The sequence below is a fragment of the Musa acuminata genome, chromosome BXJ2-5 (genome assembly GCF_036884655.1).
Source record: "Musa acuminata AAA Group cultivar baxijiao chromosome BXJ2-5, Cavendish_Baxijiao_AAA, whole genome shotgun sequence".
NCBI lineage: Eukaryota > Viridiplantae > Streptophyta > Magnoliopsida > Zingiberales > Musaceae > Musa > Musa acuminata.
Genome location: NC_088342.1, coordinates 44,104,324 through 44,125,869, shown reverse-complemented (window position 1 = coordinate 44,125,869; position 21,546 = coordinate 44,104,324). Strand labels below are relative to the sequence as shown.

General features: G+C 40.2%; 4 protein-coding genes across 5 annotated transcripts; 2 read left to right on the top strand and 2 right to left on the bottom strand.

The window, feature by feature from the left end:
* Positions 1 to 2,562: 2,562 nt before the first annotated feature.
* Positions 2,563 to 5,332, top strand: LOC103985428 (uncharacterized). The gene is made up of 5 exons (XM_009403119.3): positions 2,563 to 2,950; positions 3,027 to 3,076; positions 3,884 to 4,007; positions 4,092 to 4,196; positions 4,633 to 5,332. The coding sequence occupies exons 1-5, from the start codon at positions 2,770 to 2,772 to the stop codon at positions 5,253 to 5,255; spliced, it is 1,083 nt and encodes a 360-aa protein (XP_009401394.2). The 5' UTR covers positions 2,563 to 2,769; the 3' UTR covers positions 5,256 to 5,332.
* Positions 5,333 to 7,882: 2,550 nt separating this feature from the next.
* Positions 7,883 to 9,688, top strand: LOC103985430 (transcription factor ILI5). Its single transcript, XM_009403120.3, has 2 exons — positions 7,883 to 8,586; positions 8,672 to 9,688. The coding sequence occupies exons 1-2, from the start codon at positions 8,485 to 8,487 to the stop codon at positions 8,825 to 8,827; spliced, it is 258 nt and encodes an 85-aa protein (XP_009401395.2). The 5' UTR covers positions 7,883 to 8,484; the 3' UTR covers positions 8,828 to 9,688.
* A 4,046-nt stretch (positions 9,689 to 13,734) lies between these two features.
* On the bottom strand, positions 13,735 to 18,084 carry LOC103985431 (uncharacterized). 2 transcript variants are annotated; one of them, XM_065109727.1, is made up of 4 exons: positions 17,796 to 18,084; positions 17,136 to 17,451; positions 15,543 to 15,699; positions 13,735 to 14,410 (listed from the first exon to the last, which is right to left on the bottom strand). In XM_065109727.1, exons 1-4 carry the CDS (start codon positions 17,994 to 17,996, stop codon positions 13,942 to 13,944), a joined length of 1,143 nt encoding a protein of 380 aa, XP_064965799.1. In that variant the 5' UTR covers positions 17,997 to 18,084; the 3' UTR covers positions 13,735 to 13,941. The 2 variants fall into 2 exon arrangements, with proteins under 2 accessions (XP_064965799.1, XP_009401396.2); XM_009403121.3 differs by having other exon boundaries at positions 15,543 to 15,702; positions 17,796 to 18,081.
* Positions 18,085 to 18,574: 490 nt separating this feature from the next.
* LOC135612913 (aquaporin NIP2-1-like) lies at positions 18,575 to 21,124 on the bottom strand. The gene is made up of 5 exons (XM_065109729.1): positions 20,965 to 21,124; positions 20,665 to 20,889; positions 19,400 to 19,594; positions 19,245 to 19,306; positions 18,575 to 19,025 (listed from the first exon to the last, which is right to left on the bottom strand). Exons 1-5 carry the CDS (start codon positions 21,103 to 21,105, stop codon positions 18,767 to 18,769), a joined length of 882 nt encoding a protein of 293 aa, XP_064965801.1. The 5' UTR covers positions 21,106 to 21,124; the 3' UTR covers positions 18,575 to 18,766.
* Between the last annotated feature and the right edge of the window lie 422 nt (positions 21,125 to 21,546).

Here is a 21,546-nt window from a genome sequence, read left to right as displayed (position 1 = left end):
TTACTCTGTGTTGTGTGACCTTTTTATAGTGATCGCCTAGGGCGCGTTATGTAATTTGTTTAGTAAGATCTAGTCAAAACCATCGTCACTTATCTCGAGTTATTATATTCGTTTGTTACATCGATTGGAATGATCATCAAACTATTTCGCTTGTTTAACTCATATCGATCAATAGTTTGGAAACATGATAATAACGGTGGAAGAGACATATCTCGGTGCAGGATCATCTACCAAATCTCTCCTTTTCAATACCAAGTCTATGATAAACTCAGAAATTAGACTTAGATTACATCTTAATCGTTGACATGTGGGACGATTCCAAACTTGACTTATCAAGAATAACATAGAAACAAATAAAGAAATATAGATAGATATGTAAAGTAACTCCAGAAAAAGTAACAAGCACAAATGTCCTTCCTAGATCAAATGGCACGGAGAAGGGTAGGAAGTGGCATTCGCACTTGTGCCACTCAACACATGCTCTCTTTCCGAGGATGCATGATTGGGTTGAGTCAGCTTTTTTCCTCTTTCTGGTTAGAACTGATGTCAAGCAGAGAGAAAACATCTTATTGGTAGATGCAGAATTTTGACAGTTCTATGTGTACATTTTGTGCATGATGCTGTTCACCAGCTGTCTCTCTTACTCCAGTCTCTGTTTGGTGGGGGGAGAAGTCACATCTCTGCAGTGAAAGGTATGTTCTTGAGCACTAACGCAGGCCAAGAAAAGTACATATAATGCATGCAGGCTGGGAGAAACATTTGTCTGGGAATTCATGATGGGAAAGGTAGTGGCGAAGGTAGCAAGTGTCATTCCCTTTGCTGGCAATGGCACCTCTCGGAAGCTAAAGGTAATCAACTAAGCTCAGATCCATTCAGTTTAAAGATAATAAAAAGACAAGCATTCACAGACTGGTGGATCCATACACCATATTAATCTCTGTTGCGGACAAATCCAGTAGCCATCGTGTCGATGATCGAACTCTTCTAAACGGTTGTTTATGTCGTCCGACATGCACGCCCGGTAGGTGTTCGTCCGATCGTCTCTGTGAAAAGGTATGAATCCGTATTTTCATGTTACATGTCAAATAATTCATATCTTGAGATATGAATTCTTTAATCTTATATATTATTAAAGTCATAATTCTTTAATATTTAAGGTTTTTTATCTTTTATTTATTAGTTGGATATCTCTAAAATTGATATTTGATGGTCGATATACATCGATATGCACTGTTGATATAATTAATAAGGCGACAGACAGTACGCAAGGAAAGGTTGGCTATCGAGTCTCTTTATGTAGTCCTTCAAATCACGTGAATGGATATGATGCCAACGCAAACTCATTCTGTGAGCATTAAATGCTCCAACGCTATCTCGAGGGACAAAATAATAGAAGACATTACATCAAACACTTGACCGACACATCGAGAAATAGTGTTGTTTAGATTTTGATGTTACATTTGGTTAGGAGTTATTCGAAATTGATGATGATTTTAATAAGTTAGACAATGTGTAGATATATTAAATTTATTAATATGGTACATGAAATGACTAAGGCATATTAATATACATGTTTTTCATTCACTTGATGTTTCTTTTTCATGAAAATTAATATTATGCTAATTCTACACCTCTCTGAATTTTTTTTTCTCCGTAAATTTGTAATTTATTTCTCTCATTTCTATGCCTTATCTGAAAACAATTCACCATATAACTTGGATTTATTTTGGTTTACTATGGAATTAATAAACATAAAAACTTTTCCTATAAATATTCATAATATATGTATTTTGGGAACACAAAGTTCAGTTTTATTTCACTTTGTCTTTTTGAGTGACTCTAGTGAGGAGTTTGTTTTATTATTGGCAAAATTGATTTCACATTTTGTCACTATAATTTTTTGGTTCATTTTTTGAAAATTTTTGGGTGATAAATTTGTTGAACTCTTATTACTTTTTAAAATTATGTGGGTAGAGTCATTTTCCTTTTGTTATAATGTAAATCTTGGGAGACTCTCAAAACCTAATTTTTCTCAATCATGTTGTCTTTTTTTATTTCTTAAATAAAAAGAGTAGCATTTCCATGTGCTCCTAACAAAAAAAATGCATTATATATATATATATATATATATATATATATATTCTTTTAGGCATTTAAATCATTCGTATAATGTGACTCATCCATATAATAAACTCAAATTAGTTGCAATTAATCATGATAACAAATGAATTCTAAAAAAATTAAATGTTAAATATTTAAGATATCCTTTTTATTACTTTTATCGATTCCGTTTGCTATATATTCTAAATCTAATTCAAAAGTGATATTTTTGTAGATCTATTAACATCAATTATAATTTTCAATGTCAATATGCTAACTATCTAATTAAAAATCTAAAAGTTTTTTTTTAATTTTGTAATATTATATATATATATATATATATATATATATATATATATATATATATATATATATATATATATATATATATATATATATATATATATATATATATATATATATATATATGCAATTTTGATAAAGGAAAAAAAAAGACTCGCGTTGACTAAGTCAAACTAATGGGCAAGGAACAGAACAGTCTCACACCAATCAGCTTCAATCATTTCATCAAACACTTTCCACCCTTATCACACTTGGCTTTCCCACAGCAATTCCAGAGCTGTTCTCAGCATCCCACTTCTATATACTCTTCGCGCCTCGCCTTCGTCTCTCATTCCAAAGGGAATCTCCCTTTTCCACTCCCCAGCCATGGCCAAGCTTCCCTTTCTCCCTTTCCTCCTCTTTGTAGCCTCAGCTTTGCTGAGCACTTCTTGCAGTGCCGCGCCGAGGAAGATAGTGGCCTTCTATGAGCTGAAGAAGGGCGATTTCTCTGTGAAGGTGACCAACTGGGGTGCCATCATCACCTCCGTCGTTCTTCCCGATTCAAAAGGTCTCCGTTGCTTGATAGTTTGCTTCTCTCTGCAGGGATCAACGTAGCCCTGACTTCCTTTTTCTCTCTACTGCAGGAAACCTGGGGGATGTTGTTCTTGGGTATGATGGGCTTGGTCCATATATTGTAAGATCAATCTCCCTCTTCTCTTCATTGAATCCTGTTCAAGCATTGATTTCTGCTACCTCTGCTTGTGATCTTAGTAGAGAGACTACCAATCCTAGTGATTTCCTCAGTGACACTACAACAAATTTGCCCACAGTGGATGTTGCTCCACATCTTGTTTGTAGGAAAAAGATACCAACTTGTAGTACATGAAAAGTTTGGGGGAAGGTCAATGAGTCAAGGAGACACATTTTCCTAATCAAGAATAAGCACTTTTTCCGATCTATCACATATTTTATTTGGTCTTTCCATGTGATTCCATGTGCCTTTGTACAGTAAGTTTATATTCTATCCAGATCACATCATCTTGGTGGGGGCTGCTTTGGATGTATGCTAATTTCCCCTTCCCTTCAACTCTGGTCCTTCCATGATTTCTAGTGAAGCTTGAGGAACAATTCGCTAGAGTTTATTCACTTCACCTGACCTCATTCTTCCAAAAGATTAAACTCAACACCCACAAGACAGACATGGATGGCAAGGGTGACAAACCAAATTATGCTTTGGTGTGTCTTACAAGATATTACTTTCTTGTGGATACATGTTGATCTCTCTTCTCCTTGATCTTCCATTTGTTTGTGAATTGGAACACTAATTTTGCATCCTTTGTTCTGTCAACTATAACTCACAAGAAAGATTTGGATAGCAAAGGTGACTGACCAAATTATGCTTTGGTGTGTGTTTCAAGATATTACTTTCTTGTGGATGTTGATCTTCCATCTGTTTGTTGAATTGGAGCACTAATTCTTACGCCCTGTGTTCTTTAATCAGAACAATTCAGCTAATTTTGGGGCAGTAGTTGGACGAGTTGCTAACAGGATATCGGGTGCACGATTTGTTCTAAATGGAAAGGTATACAGATTGTCTAAAAACAGTGGAAACAACACACTTCATGGTATGAATAAACCTGTTTTCTCTCTTCCCGGTTAAAATCATCGGCAAGTTTAAGAGCATAATTTCTTTGATCCCTCAATTTCAGGTGGGCACAGAGGGTTCAGTCATGTCATTTGGACTGTAAAGGAGAAAGTTGACGGAGAATTCCCTCACATCACATTATACTACCATAGTTTTGATGGGGAACAAGGTATGTACGACATTATTGCCATCTCCTCTAAGGGTGAGATCGTTGACACGTCTTTACCTGCAAGATTAGATCTAATTTCTTCTTCTTTTTGCTGATCAGTACGTAGGCTATCTTATCATCAAATTTAAGAAGAAAAAACACACCAAAACAATGAAATGGTATAATTTTACTGAGTTCTTTTTCTACTCTTCCTCTCACCAAAGAAGAAAACAGTAAGACAGTTGCATATCATTTTCTACATCATCTCATTTTCATATCATTTTCTGGTGCTTTTAATTTTGGAGGTACTCCATGCCTCAGTGGTCATAGATGATGATAACATTGCTGGAGAATCTCTTTTGTTCAAGTAAATAACCACTTAAGTTCATGTCCACTGTGATTTCCGAATCTTAACACTTACAATCTTTCTGTAAGTGAAACTTGATGCCTTCTACAGGTTTCCCTGGTGCTCTTGATGTGTTTGTTACCTACAAGATATCAGCACCATATGAACTGAGCATAGCCATGTGTGCCAAGTCCCTAAACAAGGCAACACCAGTGAACTTGGCACAGCACAGCTACTGGAACCTCGGAGGCCATGGCAGTGGCACAATCCTCTCAAACATGGTCCAAATTTTTGCATCCAAGATCACGCCTGTCGATACGAATCTCATCCCAATCAGTACCATCGTGCCAGTTTCTGGCACACCATACGATTTCCTCAAGCCTACAACCGTCGGCAGCCGCATCGACAAGCTATCAGGTGGCTACGACATCAACTACGTCCTGGATCAGCCGATAGGCAGCAACGGCATGAGGAAGGTCGCGGTCGTGAAGGATGGTGACGGTTCAGGAAGGGCTTTCGAGCTGTGGACGAACCAGCCAGGTGTGCAGTTCTACACCGGGAACTTTCTGAATAATGTCAAAGGGAAGGGAGGCCAAATCTATGGCAAACATGCTGGATTGTGCTTAGAGACACAAGGCTTTCCTGACTCTGTGAACCACCCCAACTTCCCATCCCAGATTGTGAACCCTGGGAAGGATTACAAACACAATATGTTGTTCAAGTTCTCGTTCTAATTAGCCGCTGCAAATGCCAGCATTATGCATGGTTTGAAATTAAAAAAAAAAAAAAAAAATCATCGACCTCTTTTTCCTTTTTCTTTTGTTTTCTTGGTGTCAGAGTGAGTATTTTCATGTTTATTGATGGAAATGATGCACTGGATCATACTTATCGCGCGAAAACTGAGCTTTCTTATCCTCCACAAACCAAAGTGGAGTGGAGAGTTGGGATTCGATAGACATTGTTGGAAAGTTCAAAGAGTTTGGAGCAAGGATTGATTGAGTTATCAGCACACGTAGGAAAACAAATCCGCATAGGATCACTCACTGGAATCAATCTTGACTTTTTATCGACCAATTATTGCACAAGCATATGGAGTGACTTTTCAACTATCATCGTTCTCTTTTATCTTTTTCCTTTTTCTTCTTTTCTTATATGTAGTGGCTTTTAACTTATCATAATTCTCTTTTTTATTTTATATGGAGGGATTTTTGACTTTTCGTCGTTATTTTTTCATTTCTCGTCCTTTCTTAGCGTTCAAAGTGGAATGAGGTTTATCCTTTACAATCTTACATGCTTAGGATTTGAGTTCGAAAATTATAATTTTTTTCTTTATAAACATAAAATTATAATCATGCTTTTCTATTGGATCGAAAGACACCACCAAGAAGTTGGAGTTTTAGAGTTTGATAAGACATTATAGTGAGTTAAACGAAGCTTATATTTTTTTTATTTATACGAATAACATTATTACCTCATATTATGATGAGTTCGATAAAAATTTATATCTATCTCTAATGAGACACCCGATTGATTATTAATATATTATTATACAAGTAATGTATCTTAGTTCGAATTCAGGTTAAGATTATGACCTCATACTATGATGAGTTAGATAAGAATTTATATCTCTGCTGAGACACCCGATTGATTATTAGTATATTATTATACAAGTGATGTATCTTTAAGTTCGAAATCAAGTTTGAGCATTTTATATATCATTTAATATAATAAAAAAATATAATTTTAATTTTTTAAGATGATGATGGCCTCATATTTGGAGCAAGATTGCTCATATCAGCACATGCTGGAAACCAGACACTGTCTGCACAGTATCTCTCACAGGGACCAATCTTGACTTCTTCTGTGGATCACATACAGACGAGCAAAGCCATAAATGCCAAGCCAAGGAAGTGGACGGCAGAAGCGTCCGTAGTCGTAACCAGGAAGTCCACCCTCCATTAAACTGGATTTTGGAATGGTATGATTTCTTTCCCGAGATCCGATTGAAAAGGGGCTTGCAATGGTGTATGATATAGGTGTCGGCACGGCTTCATTCACGAGCCAATATTCGGAGCTCCCAGGGTTGGCGGCACTTTTCTCGATCAGACGGTGGACGAGCCGAGGACGAGTTGAGTCGTCGATCGGGTTGATCGTGCCTCCGGGGTGGCCAAACTCCTACACACAGACTCTGGTCAGGGTGTTCCTGAGTTGGATCCCTCGTAGATTAAGTTAGTGATCTTCTCTTCTTTTTTTATTCTTACCCTTGGTTAGGTACCGGTCAGGGATTTTTATACTATTGCCCGAGGATCGATCGTACGCAGATTTAGCGTGACGACTAACCCTCGAGGGGCTATATTGTACCTTTGTACGGATATCGCCTGGTGAGCATGGAACGACGCTAAACAACGTTGTCCCGAGCTTTCCAGGACGAGACTTACCGAGGGGGCACCTTCCCGAGCGAGTTTCGATTCAGCATGGGGAGTCAAACCTCGTGTTGATTCGACGGGAGCATGACGTGACGTGGATCATGACATGACTGATATTTAAAATATATTTTATTATAAGAACAACAGCCGAAGAGATGACATTATTTTGCTTCACTCATTGTTGGAGCATAAGAATGCAAATCTGATCGAATTGGGGAGATTAAGCTCAAATGCATGAGTTCACCAAACAAATTCGAATCAAGATTGCTGACCTCACGACCAAAATGGATCCATTTCAAAACCGACAAGAAACCCTCACCTCAACAGGTCAATTACGATATGTAATCGATTACATAAAGGGCAATTGATTAACCTCGATCGATAGTTGAGCCATCCCGATAGAGGTGGTTGAGCCATAGACGACAAGTGGGTGAGCCATGTCAATGAAGCCACATCATCAACGGAGCCAAATGATTAACCCACATCACTATCTTAATCATTTCTAACATAAACATTATGGGAGAGAACGAGACAAACTTCCCCCAATCTCAATCTCAAGCAGTACGTCGAGAGATGGACAGCATCCATACCCAGATACTGATTCATTTTCAATCATCCTCGATTTCTTGATTGAGTCGTTCCTCTCTCTCTCTCTCTCAATTTCAATCATCCTCGATGGCACGCGTCGAGTTTACAGCCTACCCCTCACCCTGCAGTAACCCTGCGCGAATCTTAAAGCTAAACAACTGTGTTGGATCCTCCTCGGAGTCAACATACCTATCCGTAGCCACGAGGCTCCGAGCATCTCTGCTTTAAAGTGCGTGCGAGGCCACGCGGCGCTGCATCGACTCCTCCCGTGTTGGACATCTATTTGTCGTGTATACATATACTCATATATATTAATCTCGATGGGTTCCCACCGTCCGTCACTCGGCCCTCTCGCACCTAACTCGTCGCATCCGGCCATGGCAGGTGGAGAGCTTCTCAGTCGTACATGCCCTCTCTCCTTTCTCCCTTCTCCTCTTCCTGTTCTACCTTCAATTCTCTACAGTTGAAACACACGATCCATCGACACTGCATGAGAAGGTTTCCTGCACACCACCATGGGTGTCATCACAAGTTGGTACGCCATTTAAAGCGCATGTGGACGTGTTGGAAGAGACACATATGGTGGGCAGCCACTGTTTGTGTGGGTTTGGGAGGAGTGGAGGCCGTCCTGCCCGCCCGTCTCCACCTGCAACTGCAGCTGCTGCTGCTGTGTGTTTTTGTCTCTCATGGTCGCATGCGACTCGTGCCCACCCCCAAAAGGGCAAGCACCTCTCCCCTGAATCGAGTCTCTTCCGTTTTCCTGTAGAGAAAGGGCCTACAAGTGGAATTCATCACATGATAAGCCACTTGAGATAGCCATGTCCTACCCTCATGCCTTCACTCCTTGTAGAGGCTTATCTTTGAGGAGATTTCAACCCAAGGCCCTCTGTCCATCTCCTATATAGCTCTCCCTCCCTCCTTACCACACCATTTTGAGGCAGGTCGCAAGATGTCGAGCAGGAGGTCCAGGATCTCAGAGGAGGAGATCAGCGAGCTCGTCTCCAAGCTGCAGTCCCTCCTCCCAGAAGCCCGCCGACGAGGCAGCGGCAGGGTAAGCAAGCGCCCCTCCTCAAGTCCCTCGACTCCTTACTTGTGTTGCTCATCTGATGTCAGTGTCTCTGTGCTCTCTTCTGCAGGCTTCGGCAGCAAAGCTACTGAAGGAGACGTGCAACTACATCAGGAAACTCAACCGGGAGGTCGACGACCTGAGCAACCGCCTCTCGGCCCTCATGGCGACCATGGACAGCGACAGCGCCGAGGCCGACATCATCCGCAGTCTCCTCCGGTCGTGAGCACGGTTCGTCCTCTCCTTTGTTCCACTCCACCTAATGTATCTGCATATGCATACATAATGTAACTTGTTCCAAGTGTGGGACTTTTGATGTAGCACGGGTAACCTTGGATTTCCTGTACATAACACAAGAAAAATTCTACTTAGTTCATCTATAATATTCCCTTTCTCTGCCTTATCTGCCACTAGACCAACTTGGGGGAGCGGCTTCCGTAAGCTCGAGGGAAACAGACCTAACCTCGGCAATTTTGTATCCCTAATCCTACCACGAACGGTCTAGCTTGAGATGCAACTCATCATTTTTGGGTAAGACTGAAAGCTTAATGTGGTCAAACTTTAGGATGATGAGAAATGGACTTCCTCCAGCTTTTGGCGTCAGCTGCTGATGTTCGTGAATTCAGATTAAACAGCGCTAAGAACACCCAAAAAAATACCTACCCATATGGTCAGTGCTGTAAGAAATGAAACGCGTGAGCTCACCAGGGGTCCATCTAGAGTCCGTGGGATCCACGGCAGATGACGTGGGGCGAGGCGCGAACGTCCGTGGTGGACCGTCCAATCGATGGAAGCTTCCTCGAAGCCTCCCGCCCGCCTACCCGCGCGCTCTCTCGCTCCCCGACGGTTACAGAGTTAGTTGACCTGACGGTTGTGAGAGTGTACTCGCCAACCGAATAAAATGTAAAAAGAATAAAGAAATGGGGAGAAATAGACCAAAACTCTGCAATCAATCATACGTTTGCTTATGACCAATTCTACAGTCTACAAATATAAGATCTACTGCTCCTGTACAATGGACCGCAAGAAGGCTGAAGAAGGGAAACACACACACACACACACTACCAAAAAAAAAAAAAAAAAAGAATTAGAAAATTACTTCCAGAACTTTGGCCTGCCTCCACGTCGCCACCTGCACATGCAAACGGATTGACAAAAATCATATATAAGGACGAAATAATAAAAAAACATTTTTCATAAAGAGTACAATATGCATCCATAACATAAAAAAATAAATATCTACCATGGTTTTTCGAAGAAAATTTCAAAGGTAAATCTATTATGATATTAGGAGAAAGAATGGGTATAATAAAGATGGGAGGGGAACGAAAGAGAAGGATCATCTCGTAGAGAGAGACTACGAACCTAAGCTGATCCAAAGGCGGCCTTGCTCTTGCGGAGAGGGGAGGAGGGCAGCGCCGAGCGGGAGCAGAGGAGGGCGTCGGCGGCGGCGGCGGCGGTGTGGAGGGGAACGGGGATCCGAAGATCCCTCGCGCTCAGCCCTTCGCCGGTGCCGTCGCCGATCCGGAGGTCCTCCTCCCGTATTCTTCGCACCTGGCTGTGGACCAACGGCCGGCCACCGCCGCTCTCTTCCACTTCCGGCCCCTTCTCTTCCTTCCCTTCCCCAACCATCGAGATCGCCGCCGTCATGTGGTCTCTCTCTCTCTCTCTCTCTCTCTCACGTATCCGGTGATAGGGTTTTTGGCTGGGGAGGAAAATAAATAGGGGATCGACGGGGGCAGAGGCAGTGAGAGAGACGGGTTTGCTGCTACGTTTACGGCACGCGACCTCGACGGGTGCGCGAGGTGACGAGCTTGACACGTGGATACAAGAGTTCGTTGAGATCTGCCACGCGGATAACGGCACTTCAAGCCACGATTGAATGCCAGATTGGAAAGGCCACGTGGAGGACCAATTTCGAACCACGCGTGAAGGGAGACGGGGCGGTTGGAATCAGAGAGTCGGTTGAGATCTGCCACACGGAGAAATGACACGTCACGTAGCTCTGTAACAACATAATACAAATTCTTAATGACATGCAATGAAAGGGAAACAGAAAAAACAGAGGCCGTCTACAGAAGTCTATGAGATTTGTGTCACCTGAAAGGACTTGGATTTCATTACAAAGTAGCTCAAAATTGTTGTTCTGTGCATGCAGATCCTCCCATTTCTTGGAGACTCAACCATAGATATCAGCTAAGAGGACATTATGATGAGACATTCTATCTGCTTCCATCTGAAATCATCTTAAGTTAGCTACAAAACTGTAAATTAAGATGAAAACAGAACATAGCACCTCGAGATATAGATGGTGTCTGGATCTGCATCAATAATATTTGGTAGTGAATCAAGAGACACTGAATCAGAATCATAGGTAAGCAGCGGCTCCTTAACCTTATCAGAGACTTAGGTAAGCATTCAGAAGCATCAGCCCCAGCCATAAGATGCATCTGGGGCTTCCAAATTACTAAACATTAACCAGCAAGAGTCATCCTTGGGAACATCTTGGTTAGTGGTATCGCCTTCATCTGGAGATGCCTTGTCATCGACAGCCATAACAATAGCTCTGGAACTCGGGTCTTCCACTTTGTGTGTCTCAGCCATATTTTTCTCTTGGCTCGGGCATATTATTTCCTCTTCATGGATTCTTGATGGTTCTTGAACGCCTTCAGTAATCTAATGACCTCCGGCTGAATCAACTTGTATATGTTTTCTCTCATAAAAATGTTGAGACACTGAACAGGTTGGTCTTCATCAGCACTAAGCCAGCCACTCAACAGTTCATCATCATCATCATCATCCATCTCATTCATTACTTCCTTGGTCGCCCGTTAGAAAAGAATGCATGCCATGTTTCTGACGGTTGTGGAATGTATTTTCGAAACCTTCATGTACGGAGATCTTGGAAACCTCAAAGTCTGACTATAGGAAGGGCTCAGGGATGAATAAAAACTTCTAAGGCCATTAGTGTTTGTGTACAGAATGCAGCAAGTTTTGTTCCAGATTCCAGTTTACCTGCAAAAACAAGAAAAGAAATCCAAGTTAACAGGCACCGAATGTAAAAGTTGTGAAGGTCACCAGTGTTTTCTATTCAAGACATCGAATTTGTGCAGACATTGTTCACCTATAAACTAAATCTACTAACACCTAGATAGACAGTAGTTCTAACATCATCGCATCATAAAAGTTTGCAAAGGCCAACACGACCAGTATGATTTTGTGCCATTATTAGTATTGGCCTATTGTGTCATCTAATGCTTGCAAAATATTTCCAGTTCCCAGGCATTTCATCTGACAATATCGAAACAAGAGAAGCTGGAATTGTGCAATCAGGCAGCATATCAGTGAGAAAGAAACAATTAAGGATAATCTTAGCACCAAGTCTATCCAAGCTCTGAAGCTGCTTGGAATGCAAAAATTAATTATTAATTTGGAGGAATGTTAAAAATGAGGGGCATAGCAGGCACATCCAACATGAATGCTTCAAAACTAAAAGTCCAAGTCTAAGCATAGTGGCCAACTACAAGATATATATACTTCTAAATGCTTACCATGCCCAATATCTAATGTGTATCAGGTGCCAGTGCTCAAATATCTCAGATGCATTTCAAAAACTTTGTTGAAGTATCCAAATCTTTTAATAATGTTGACTAATAGGATACTCAATGAACTTGAGAGATGAGAAATATGACATTAGAAACTTGAGGACTTCACTTTTCTTCAATGGACAAGATGTGTATATGATATAAAAATGTTGTCAACTGTCAGTTGTATTGAGCATCATAAGGCGACGATATTGAAATGTTATTTCGGCCTCAATTTTCTAAAATTACTGAAGCAATTTTTTAAGAATATAGCAATACTTGCTAATTATTTATTGTTTATCATGTTAGACAATAACATTTTTAACTCTCTAAGTAAATCTCAAGGCTTGTTGAACATGATAATTACACAATAAAAAGAATCTACTTGCCATATCAATTGTTTTGTATCTTTTTATTTACCAATATCAGCAAATTCATATCAGTTCTTAGCATTAACTTGTACCCCAATCAGTACTTGAGGGAAACTAAATCTTTCACTATCAATGTGTAAGACTAAACTGCAAGAATATTAATCCACAAGTATATCTTGGAACTATCACCAATCTAAACAAAAATAGTACTTTAATCGTGTTTAAAAGAGTGATGCTATATCAGTTTCATAATTCTATTTCTTCAATTTCTAGATGTTAGACAAATTTCATTTGCTTTATAATTTGGCCTTAGCGAAAAAGATGAAGCCGTTCTGACATGTATGGAGGATGAACTCGGAATGGAGAAAAGGAGAGAAGCCGTTACCATCTTACTTGAGGCCAACGAGAGGACGCGTTCAACGCAGGCATCCACGGCGGACCGTCAGGCCTCGATCAATTCGCGTTCGGGGAGATCGAGGACGAGCTTGGAGAGGAGGCCAAGCGATCCCTCACCAGGGACCTTTAAGAAAACGGTGATCGCCATCGAAGGCGAGCGGAGCTCCCAATTCGTATCAAGGGTAAGAAAGGGGGGCGATCGAGGCGAAGACGTCGATCGCGTGGAGTAGGGTTCGGGGAGACGTGATTACGGCAAAGGACGAGGTCGGGAGGGTTTTAGGATTTAATCGCCGCGCGATGGACGGGAAAGAGAGAAAGAAAGTATAATGACAGTTGATCGCAACCGTCCACTTCAACGTAAAAAATCAGAGATTTTCCATGAAAACAAAAAAAAAATAAAAATATCTTCTTTTTTTTGCATATTTGAAAAAATACAAATATTTATCACTAAAAGATCCAGTGATTAAATGATCCATCAGTAAAAATTTCAGTAACAAAAAAAATATATTTGTCATTAAATCATGCGACAAATTATATTCATGGCTGATTTATTCAGATTGTATCATAAAATGAGTAATAAGACAATATAATGATGTTGTGACTACTTATTCACCTGCAATTTACAACTAGAAATTGATACTAGCAAGATGACATGAAAATTTTTGGGACAAATTAATTATGTCACTGAAAATATCTTAAACAATGACACAGGTCATACTATTTGTCACTCGAAAAATACATGTCAACTTAGTGATTGAAGTTTTCTATCTGGAAATATCTAGTTCTGATTGAAGGGAGCATATATGATTGACACCCAATGGGCAGTATAACATATTATTGATACTACAGAGGATGATATAACACTATATCAATGGAATGATAGAAATCATACAGAATTCCAGAATTGCCATAAAACATGACTGATTTGAACTCCACAGCTTCCTAGGAGATCCGGAAAAAGGAAGGATCAGGTTGATGACCTTTTTACTTTAGCTCTTTGAACCACAATGCTCCTGCAAGAATTTGTACAGCTCTTCTGCAACTGTTAAGGGATACTCCTCTTGTGGAAGAAGAGCCCCTGGAACCTCCACAAATTTAGTGACACCTTTGGCTTCTTTTAGAGCATCCATCTCGGCTTTTGACCTCTTGGGGGCACCGGCTGTTGATACGACCAATATTGGCATCTTCCCTTCCAGTTCTCCAAATAGTTGGAGAAACTCCTCACGAGACTTAACGGGATCAAGCTCGCCTGTCAGAAAAGCAGCAGGAACATATCGAGCACCCTTCCGTTTTGTCAAGTTATATCTGCTCTCCACAATGCTTGGTGTGACATTCTCTGGGTCTGCATAGACATGGGACCTGTACTGGGATTCAATGGATTTCTCATTGCTCACCAGCACATTGTACATCATCCAACCCACTGCTGGCGCCCTCAGAGTGCCCCTCAGGAGTCCATACCTAGAGAAATTGGCATGGGGTCATGTAAGTACGGCAGTTCTATGTTCTATCTTTGCTGTAAAGTTCACCAGTAATCAATACTGGAAAACTGAAAGCAGGACATGATCACCTTGCAAGATATATACATTGCCAAAAACAAGCACCTTAGTTTACATTGTAAGCACAAATTCTAAACACCTAAGCTTATTGCGACTATCAGGTGAACTTCATTTTGGATGTTCAACAGCTTGTTTTTCCCTGTAGATGACCTCTTGAGATAGAGATCATATTCAAACACTTAGATTTCATGAAATTACCTTGATTAGACACAAAACAATCCAACCATGCAAATTAATTGCATAAACTTATGAGGAGAAGAAGCTTAGATCCATAACTACTTTGGACTGTAAAATTTTGTATAGAGAGTAGACACTTAAGTTTTAGTGCATGAACAAATATTGTATATGCCTGCACCTCACACATGTATAAAGGCCAATCTATCTAAAAGTTTTTGACCTTGGGAATCAGATGCACAAGGATAGCATTTGAACATATATATTGACACATAGCAGTCACTATTTTAATCCACCTATCCTCTACAATCCTCGATTAACATTGTGTTCTCCAGCTTCAATAAAGCTGTGCTAATGTGCAAGGGCTTTCTCAAGTCCCTCCAAACCCTAGCTGAAAATGCTGACAAGATCACTGATCTTTAATTAGGAGCTTTACACAGTACCTTGAAGACCAGCTGAAAGTGAGACATTAGAGAGCTTCTATATAAATTTGGAAATATAGTCAAAGATTAAAAGGTCATAGGAAAATTGTAACATATCCAACATTTCAGATGCACTAAGCAGACAAACAGGATATTTAACTAAAAGGATCTCTCTTCTTTAATTAATTTCTTTGTTATTTTTATTAGTTATATTTGCAAACTTCTGTTGAAGGTTAGAAACAACAAAGTCACTATCTGTTAGTATTTGTCCATCCATTACAACTACTACTTGCAGATCATTTTTTCAAGTGCATCATAGATTCAAAAAACCTAACTTCTGTATGAGTTTAGGTACACTTAATATATGTTCTACAACTTATATGTTGGAAATAAGATTAAATATGAAACAATACAAGATCAAGTCAAACAAGTAAGTACCTTGACTCCATGTCTGAACTTCGACCGAAGACTATAGGAAGAGGACCAGCCCAAGTAGGTGCAACAGCTGCTATGGATGCAGGACTAATTGAACGCTTTCCAGCTGCACGAACTGCAATAGTTGCTGCATGTCCTCCCCCAAAAATAACCAACTCGCCTTCTGATTTTGATAGAATAAAATAAGAACATACAACAATAGCTGGAAAAGTAATCTCACAATAAGAAGTCACAGCTCAAAAGAAGGTTTCATGGATATTAACAATTCATACATATGAATTTGAGAGACATTAGTTATGCTTAGCTCATTTGAACATGTACAACAAAAAATTGTCTAACAATTTTCCATTACATATCAATTTTGTACATTCACATTATGTGATTTCTAATACAGGAAAAAATCTTATACTGCAGCATTCTCCCATTGGACAATGTCCTATGAGGCGCCACATGAATCAGTAACTATATAGTCGGGCACCCATTCCAAACATAAGAGTGAAGACATTATACCGAATTTAAGTGATTAAAAGCATTCATAGAAAAGTCACTCTAAAAGTGCAACATACAAAATTTGGAGAAACTCTTGGTCTCTATTTTTTAATAACTTATATTTAGTTGATCAGTCAAACTAATGCAGGTTCAATGAGACCTGGAACTTTTTCAAGATGTGGTTAAAAACTGCATCACCAAAAGAAAGAGCCTTAGTGACAGATACAAGTCAATGTTTCTTTATCCAAATAATGAAATTGACTGAGGCTATAATGCCTGTGGTATGACAATTCCTCTTGGATGGAGCTACAATAATCATTATTCATGAAATTGTGCAGATGACCATATTGCAGTTGTGCTGCACAACAATCAAAACCTTTAATTTCAGATCACCTAAATTTACCAGAGGAGAATCTGATGCACCAATCAATTGAACAATGAAGTTATCCACAAGATAACCAATGCCCTTAAGTATGACTACCTCTAAACTTTTGTGTAGAAAGTACATGACTTCTCTAGAGAATTAAAACATTGGTTACCCAGAGCTCATCTAGGTTTGTTAATGAGAAGTTTTTGGCTAACAGTTCTATATTAGAGTTTGCATCTGCTGTCTTATATGCACATTATATGATTTCCAATACACGTTAATTCTTTGCAAAATGTGCTCAGTAGTTTCGATCCTCCTATACTACTATAATACACCCTTCACCCATCAAATAAATGCCCTAGGATGTAAACATTAATCAGTTGCGGCCTACCTAGGTATTGGTTATGATGGCAGAGAAACATGTGCTGCTTTAGAAGAAAGGAATACATAATAAAACAGGAAAATAGGGGATGAGATATGCTGGTATTGTAGCAGACACTTGTAGATAGTGGTTACTTTTGCTTGAGATTATTGTAGCTTTTGATGTGTTAAGTATGAAGGTTCAGTAAATGGTCTAACTTATTTAGGTTCTATTTGCAATTTAATAATGGAATGATACTGGAATCATATGTTATCAATTTAATAATGGAGTTTGATCAGTTCTACACGAATATGACTAATACAAACAATGGCAACATGAGGGAAGTGGTCACTCTTGTCAGCCCATATTAAAATTTCACCTGAATTTGCCAGAGGACCATCTGATGCATTGATAAACTGGACAAGAAAGTTCTCCATGACATCAGCGTTGTACTCCAGTGATGGCCTATCAGAAAATCCCAGACCAGGCCAATCAACGATAGTAGCACGGCATCGCACATCTCCTTCTCGCGCAACAATATCCTTCGCCACTGTCCTCCATTCCTCAACAGTGCTAACGTCCGAGATAGTGGGGATCATGAGGATCTGCTTGGCATTTGCAGCACTCTTCCCCTCATGCTCCTCATAGTAGACGTTCACAGAATTGCCGTCAAAATTCCACTGCCACTTGCCAGTCTGGAATGCCACAGGCACTTATCAGCCAAATGCAAAACACGATACTAAATCACCCAAATGCAAGCGAAGAAAATACTCCTATTTTACTCATCTAGATTTTATGCACAACGAAATTCTTCTAATAGGGAATAAAAGGGCAATCTTTTCCAATGGAAACCGTATAAATATGCACCATCTAGTTAAAGTTTCACATAAACACAAAATATCCACAAATTCAAGAACAATTTACACAGAAAGATCCAACGCGATTACCACCATCAGACACCCGATTTCAGGCGCCTGAACTAGAAATTACAAGGGGCAAAGGGAAGGCAAAGAAGGAAATCTGGTCAAAAGTAGGTTACCTTAGATGGAGACGGAGAATTATCGAGGACAGGAGAAGGGGCGGAAGAAGGAGCGAGAGATGAAGAGACGCGTCTAAACCGAAGCGGCCTCGCGATCGGAAGAAGAAAAGGAGGAGAAAGGAGGCGTAAGCGAGAGATCGAGGCAGCTCGGGAGAAGCTCGCGGGGGAGGAGGGGATGAAGAGCGCAGCGGAGGTCGCCATGCTCGCAGTCGGGGGGTTGAAAGTAAGAACGGTGGCACGGAGAAATAGAAGCCGCGGAGGCGACACGATGCCTCACGCCGTCCTAACTGCTCCATTTAATATTATTCTTCACTTAAAAGAGGAAAAAAAGACCAAGAGATAATTATTTTAAAATATCAAAAATAGAATATTCTTAAAATTCTTACCAGAAAATGATAGTCAACTGAAGAAGATTAAATACAATAATATATAATACATATTGGATTTCATGAGAATATTAATGATAAATTTAAATTTAGAAGAAAATTAAAATAACCTTTGACATTCCAAAGATATACATATGATATGTGTGTATAATTTATATTACACACATACATATGAAGAAGATTATATATATATATATATATATATATATATATATATATATATATATATATATATATATATATATATATATATATATATATATATATATATGATTTAGTTTTCGTTTGTGGCGGCCTACCACACTTGTAACTGGAGATGATGATTGGACACTGAAAGTTGACCACAACGGGTACCACCAAATTGTTGAATAGAAAACAAGGTATAGAGAAGAGTAGACGAGGAATTGGTAAGTGAATCATTATATCACTTATAAGAGCCTTAGTTTGAGTGAACGGAGACATGGCGTCATACTAATGAGGCGTCGGTCGTTGACTGCCACTTAAGATGACGATAATAGCTACAGAGAAGACAATACTTGGCACTTATCCTCATCGGTCTCCTTCCGCAGGCTCCAGTCTTGCCGGCTAAACACGCCCGGAAGCATCGGCTAAAGGACTCGGCATGTCCTGGCTCTGCAAACGCCGAAGCTTGAAGGAGGACAATTTCTGGGTGGTAGTCGACAGCGGTTGCTTCTCAGTCATCCTTATGAAGCTGTAGGAGAACGCCCCTAACAAGGTGCCGACCACAGGCCCAAGAAGATACACCCATAGAGCATCGTAGTTCCTGCTCGCCAACGCCGGGCCTAACGTCCTCGCTGGGTTCATCGACCCTCCTGAGATCGGCCTGCACAGCTCCATCCCATTTTAAGTGCTGTAACCCTATGCATTTCGTCTACTGAAACTGCTGTTAATCTTATTTAGTCTGTGTTAGTTAGTATATGTTCTTAGTATACCCTTATCTACAACCTAAGTGACATTACTTTCAGTATTAGGGTTCCTACTTTGATGACCAGTATCACTGTCAGTCTTGCAATCCTAAGAATGATGAGATGTATTATTTTACCCAGCTAGAATGGAGGTTATGCAGACTGCCGAGCCAACAGCTAACCCTGCCAACTCTCCTACCTGCAACAGGACGAAGATGTGTTGGGAAGCATGAGAACAAGGAGGAGCATGCATGAACTGTGGGCACGGTGAGAAGAGTTGGTGCGGACTCACAGCTTTGGAATCAGTGGCTACAGCCGAGGTGACGAACATCATGCAGAAGGTGACCACGATCTCCATGACCAAGGCCTTCAGAGCTGTGTCCGACGGCGTCGTGGTACCGAGATCGGTGATGGGGTGCAGCAGCTCGCGGAGGACGAAGGAGGAGATCATGGCCCCCGAGATCTGAGCAGAGATGTAGAATGGAACCTGCAAGGATGTATTGTAGGGAGATAAGTGAACAGGCTGATGCATAAACCCTAAACTCATCAAACAACTAAGATTTCATGAGCGGTATAGCTTCTGATCATCTTCTTGTGTTAACATAATAAATTACACTTATGGAAATAAAAAGCTTAAATTATAAAGTCCGATCAAACCCAATATATATTATCCAACTCTTTCGGTCATTAGCAATATGAGACTATTCTATATTTCTAACATCTTCGACATTTCCGCAAGTTATTATGATATGAATTAAGTTCAATATATGTCACTTAATTCTTATGATTCTTACCATTATGGAACGACCCTAAGAATCACTAAAGGAATTATTTTTGGCATATAATGATTTGAAGCTCTGCATCTTAGTGAGGCATCAATGCAAGCTCAGTGGTAGGAAGCTCTGGAGCACATCCTTGTTTTGGCTTTTGGTCCCAACCCTAAAGAACTTGCATGAGAGAGAGAGAGAGAGAGAGAGAGAGTCTTTCGTGATTAGGACTACTTGGCATATTTCTTTACAGATTTTGTGGAATGATTTGAACCACACTTGAACTTGTCATGGATCATTAATCATGGCCTGTGTCATCCCACTGGTCAAATCACAAATCTGAGTACAATCTTCTCATAAATTTTAGCCACAAGCTTTTGACCTGTTCATAGAAAAAAAGAGAGCAATTCTTTTTATCTATATATATATATTGGAACAATAAATATTAAGAAAAAGAGTTTGTAAGATAATATTTTAGCAGCATTACTTGCTTTTATGTTTTCTTCTGTGATGAAGGGAGGTCTTCAAAGTATCTTCTTATCTATGAACCACTCATATGGAGAGATCATGCATTATTAGAATTGGATTATATATATATATATATATATATATATATATATATATATCTGATATTAATGGTGAAAGATGAAGGCTTACTGCATGGTAAACATCAAGTTCTATAAGAAATTTAGGTATAGAGAGCAATAAAAGCTAAGCATGAGGTGGAGGCATTGACAGTGCTGCTGGAGTTGGGGGAAGAGGGTGAGAGGAGATGAAGGAACGTACGCACCTCTATCCATGGGAAATGCCGGGAGACGGCGAAGGCCAAGGTGACGGCGGGGTTCATGTGCGCCCCCGAGATGTGGCCCACGGCATAGATCATCACCGTGACGATCAACCCACCGGCGACCGAAGCCCCCAGCTGCGACACCGCGCCCGCCTCGCTCTTGCTCAACGCCGCGGACCCGCAGGTGACGAACACGAGCAGGAAGGTGGCGATCGTCTCCGCGACGACCTGCAACACCAGAAGGTAGCAGCCATGAACAAGAGGCAGAGATCAAGCGTGGGTGGGTCAAGAAGCGACAATGACCTTCTCGGCAAGGAAGGGTGGGAAGAGTTCTTCGAGGCTCTTCCGGTGGAGAAGAGAGGGAGAGATGGAGGTGTGAGTTGTGACTGCATCATGGATTTCGTTGCAGGCAGTAGTAGTAGGCCTTGTGCCGTGGGAAGCCATTGCCAAGCTCTAAGAGCTCCTCAAGGTGTGGTGGCCATTCTATGTTGTTGTAGGGTGGTATTTATAGAGCGAGCTGCACTTGCTGATGCCATTGTCTTGTATGGGGTCAGCTGGGTTTCCACGTAAGTGCTCGATGAAATGCCACTCTAATCTCAGCCATCCACGTGCTTCATGTATAAGATTTACAACACATAATTCAAATAATAATGAACATGATCTTATTATGAGATAGCTCATGATGTTCATTATGCACCTCTGCATTTTTTTTTCTTCTATTTCTTCATGAATAATCATATTTTTTTTTTTTATCATGAGGCTACTATTAAAAATTCAATGTGTGATCTCAGTATTATTTATATCTTACTGAATAATCTTAATTTTTAATCTTCAATCATTTCATTTATGAAGTTAAATTTATGTTATTTGATACTAACAAATTAA

Excerpts from the sequence above, each read along its gene's own strand:
- LOC135612913 (XM_065109729.1), bottom strand. The coding sequence starts at position 21,105 with ATGGCTTCCCACGGCACAAGGCCTACTACTACTGCCTGCAACGAAATC. Across the intron at positions 20,890-20,964 it reads CACCCTTCCTTGCCGAGAAG|GTCGTCGCGGAGACGATCGC; the intron begins GTCATTGTCGCT and ends CTGGTGTTGCAG. Across the intron at positions 19,595-20,664 it reads GGCATTTCCCATGGATAGAG|GTTCCATTCTACATCTCTGC; the intron begins GTGCGTACGTTC and ends ACATCCTTGCAG.
- LOC103985430 (XM_009403120.3), top strand. The coding sequence starts at position 8,485 with ATGTCGAGCAGGAGGTCCAGGATCTCAGAGGAGGAGATCAGCGAGCTC. Across the intron at positions 8,587-8,671 it reads GCCGACGAGGCAGCGGCAGG|GCTTCGGCAGCAAAGCTACT; the intron begins GTAAGCAAGCGC and ends TCTCTTCTGCAG.
- LOC103985428 (XM_009403119.3), top strand. The coding sequence starts at position 2,770 with ATGGCCAAGCTTCCCTTTCTCCCTTTCCTCCTCTTTGTAGCCTCAGCT. Across the intron at positions 3,077-3,883 it reads ATGGGCTTGGTCCATATATT|AACAATTCAGCTAATTTTGG; the intron begins GTAAGATCAATC and ends TTCTTTAATCAG. Across the intron at positions 4,197-4,632 it reads TAGTTTTGATGGGGAACAAG|GTTTCCCTGGTGCTCTTGAT; the intron begins GTATGTACGACA and ends TGCCTTCTACAG.
- LOC103985431 (XM_009403121.3), bottom strand. The coding sequence starts at position 17,996 with ATGGCGACCTCCGCTGCGCTCTTCATCCCCTCCTCCCCCGCGAGCTTC. Across the intron at positions 15,703-17,135 it reads TGGTCCTCTGGCAAATTCAG|AAGGCGAGTTGGTTATTTTT; the intron begins GTGAAATTTTAA and ends TATCAAAATCAG. Across the intron at positions 14,411-15,542 it reads AGTTCAGACATGGAGTCAAG|GTATGGACTCCTGAGGGGCA; the intron begins GTACTTACTTGT and ends CAATTTCTCTAG.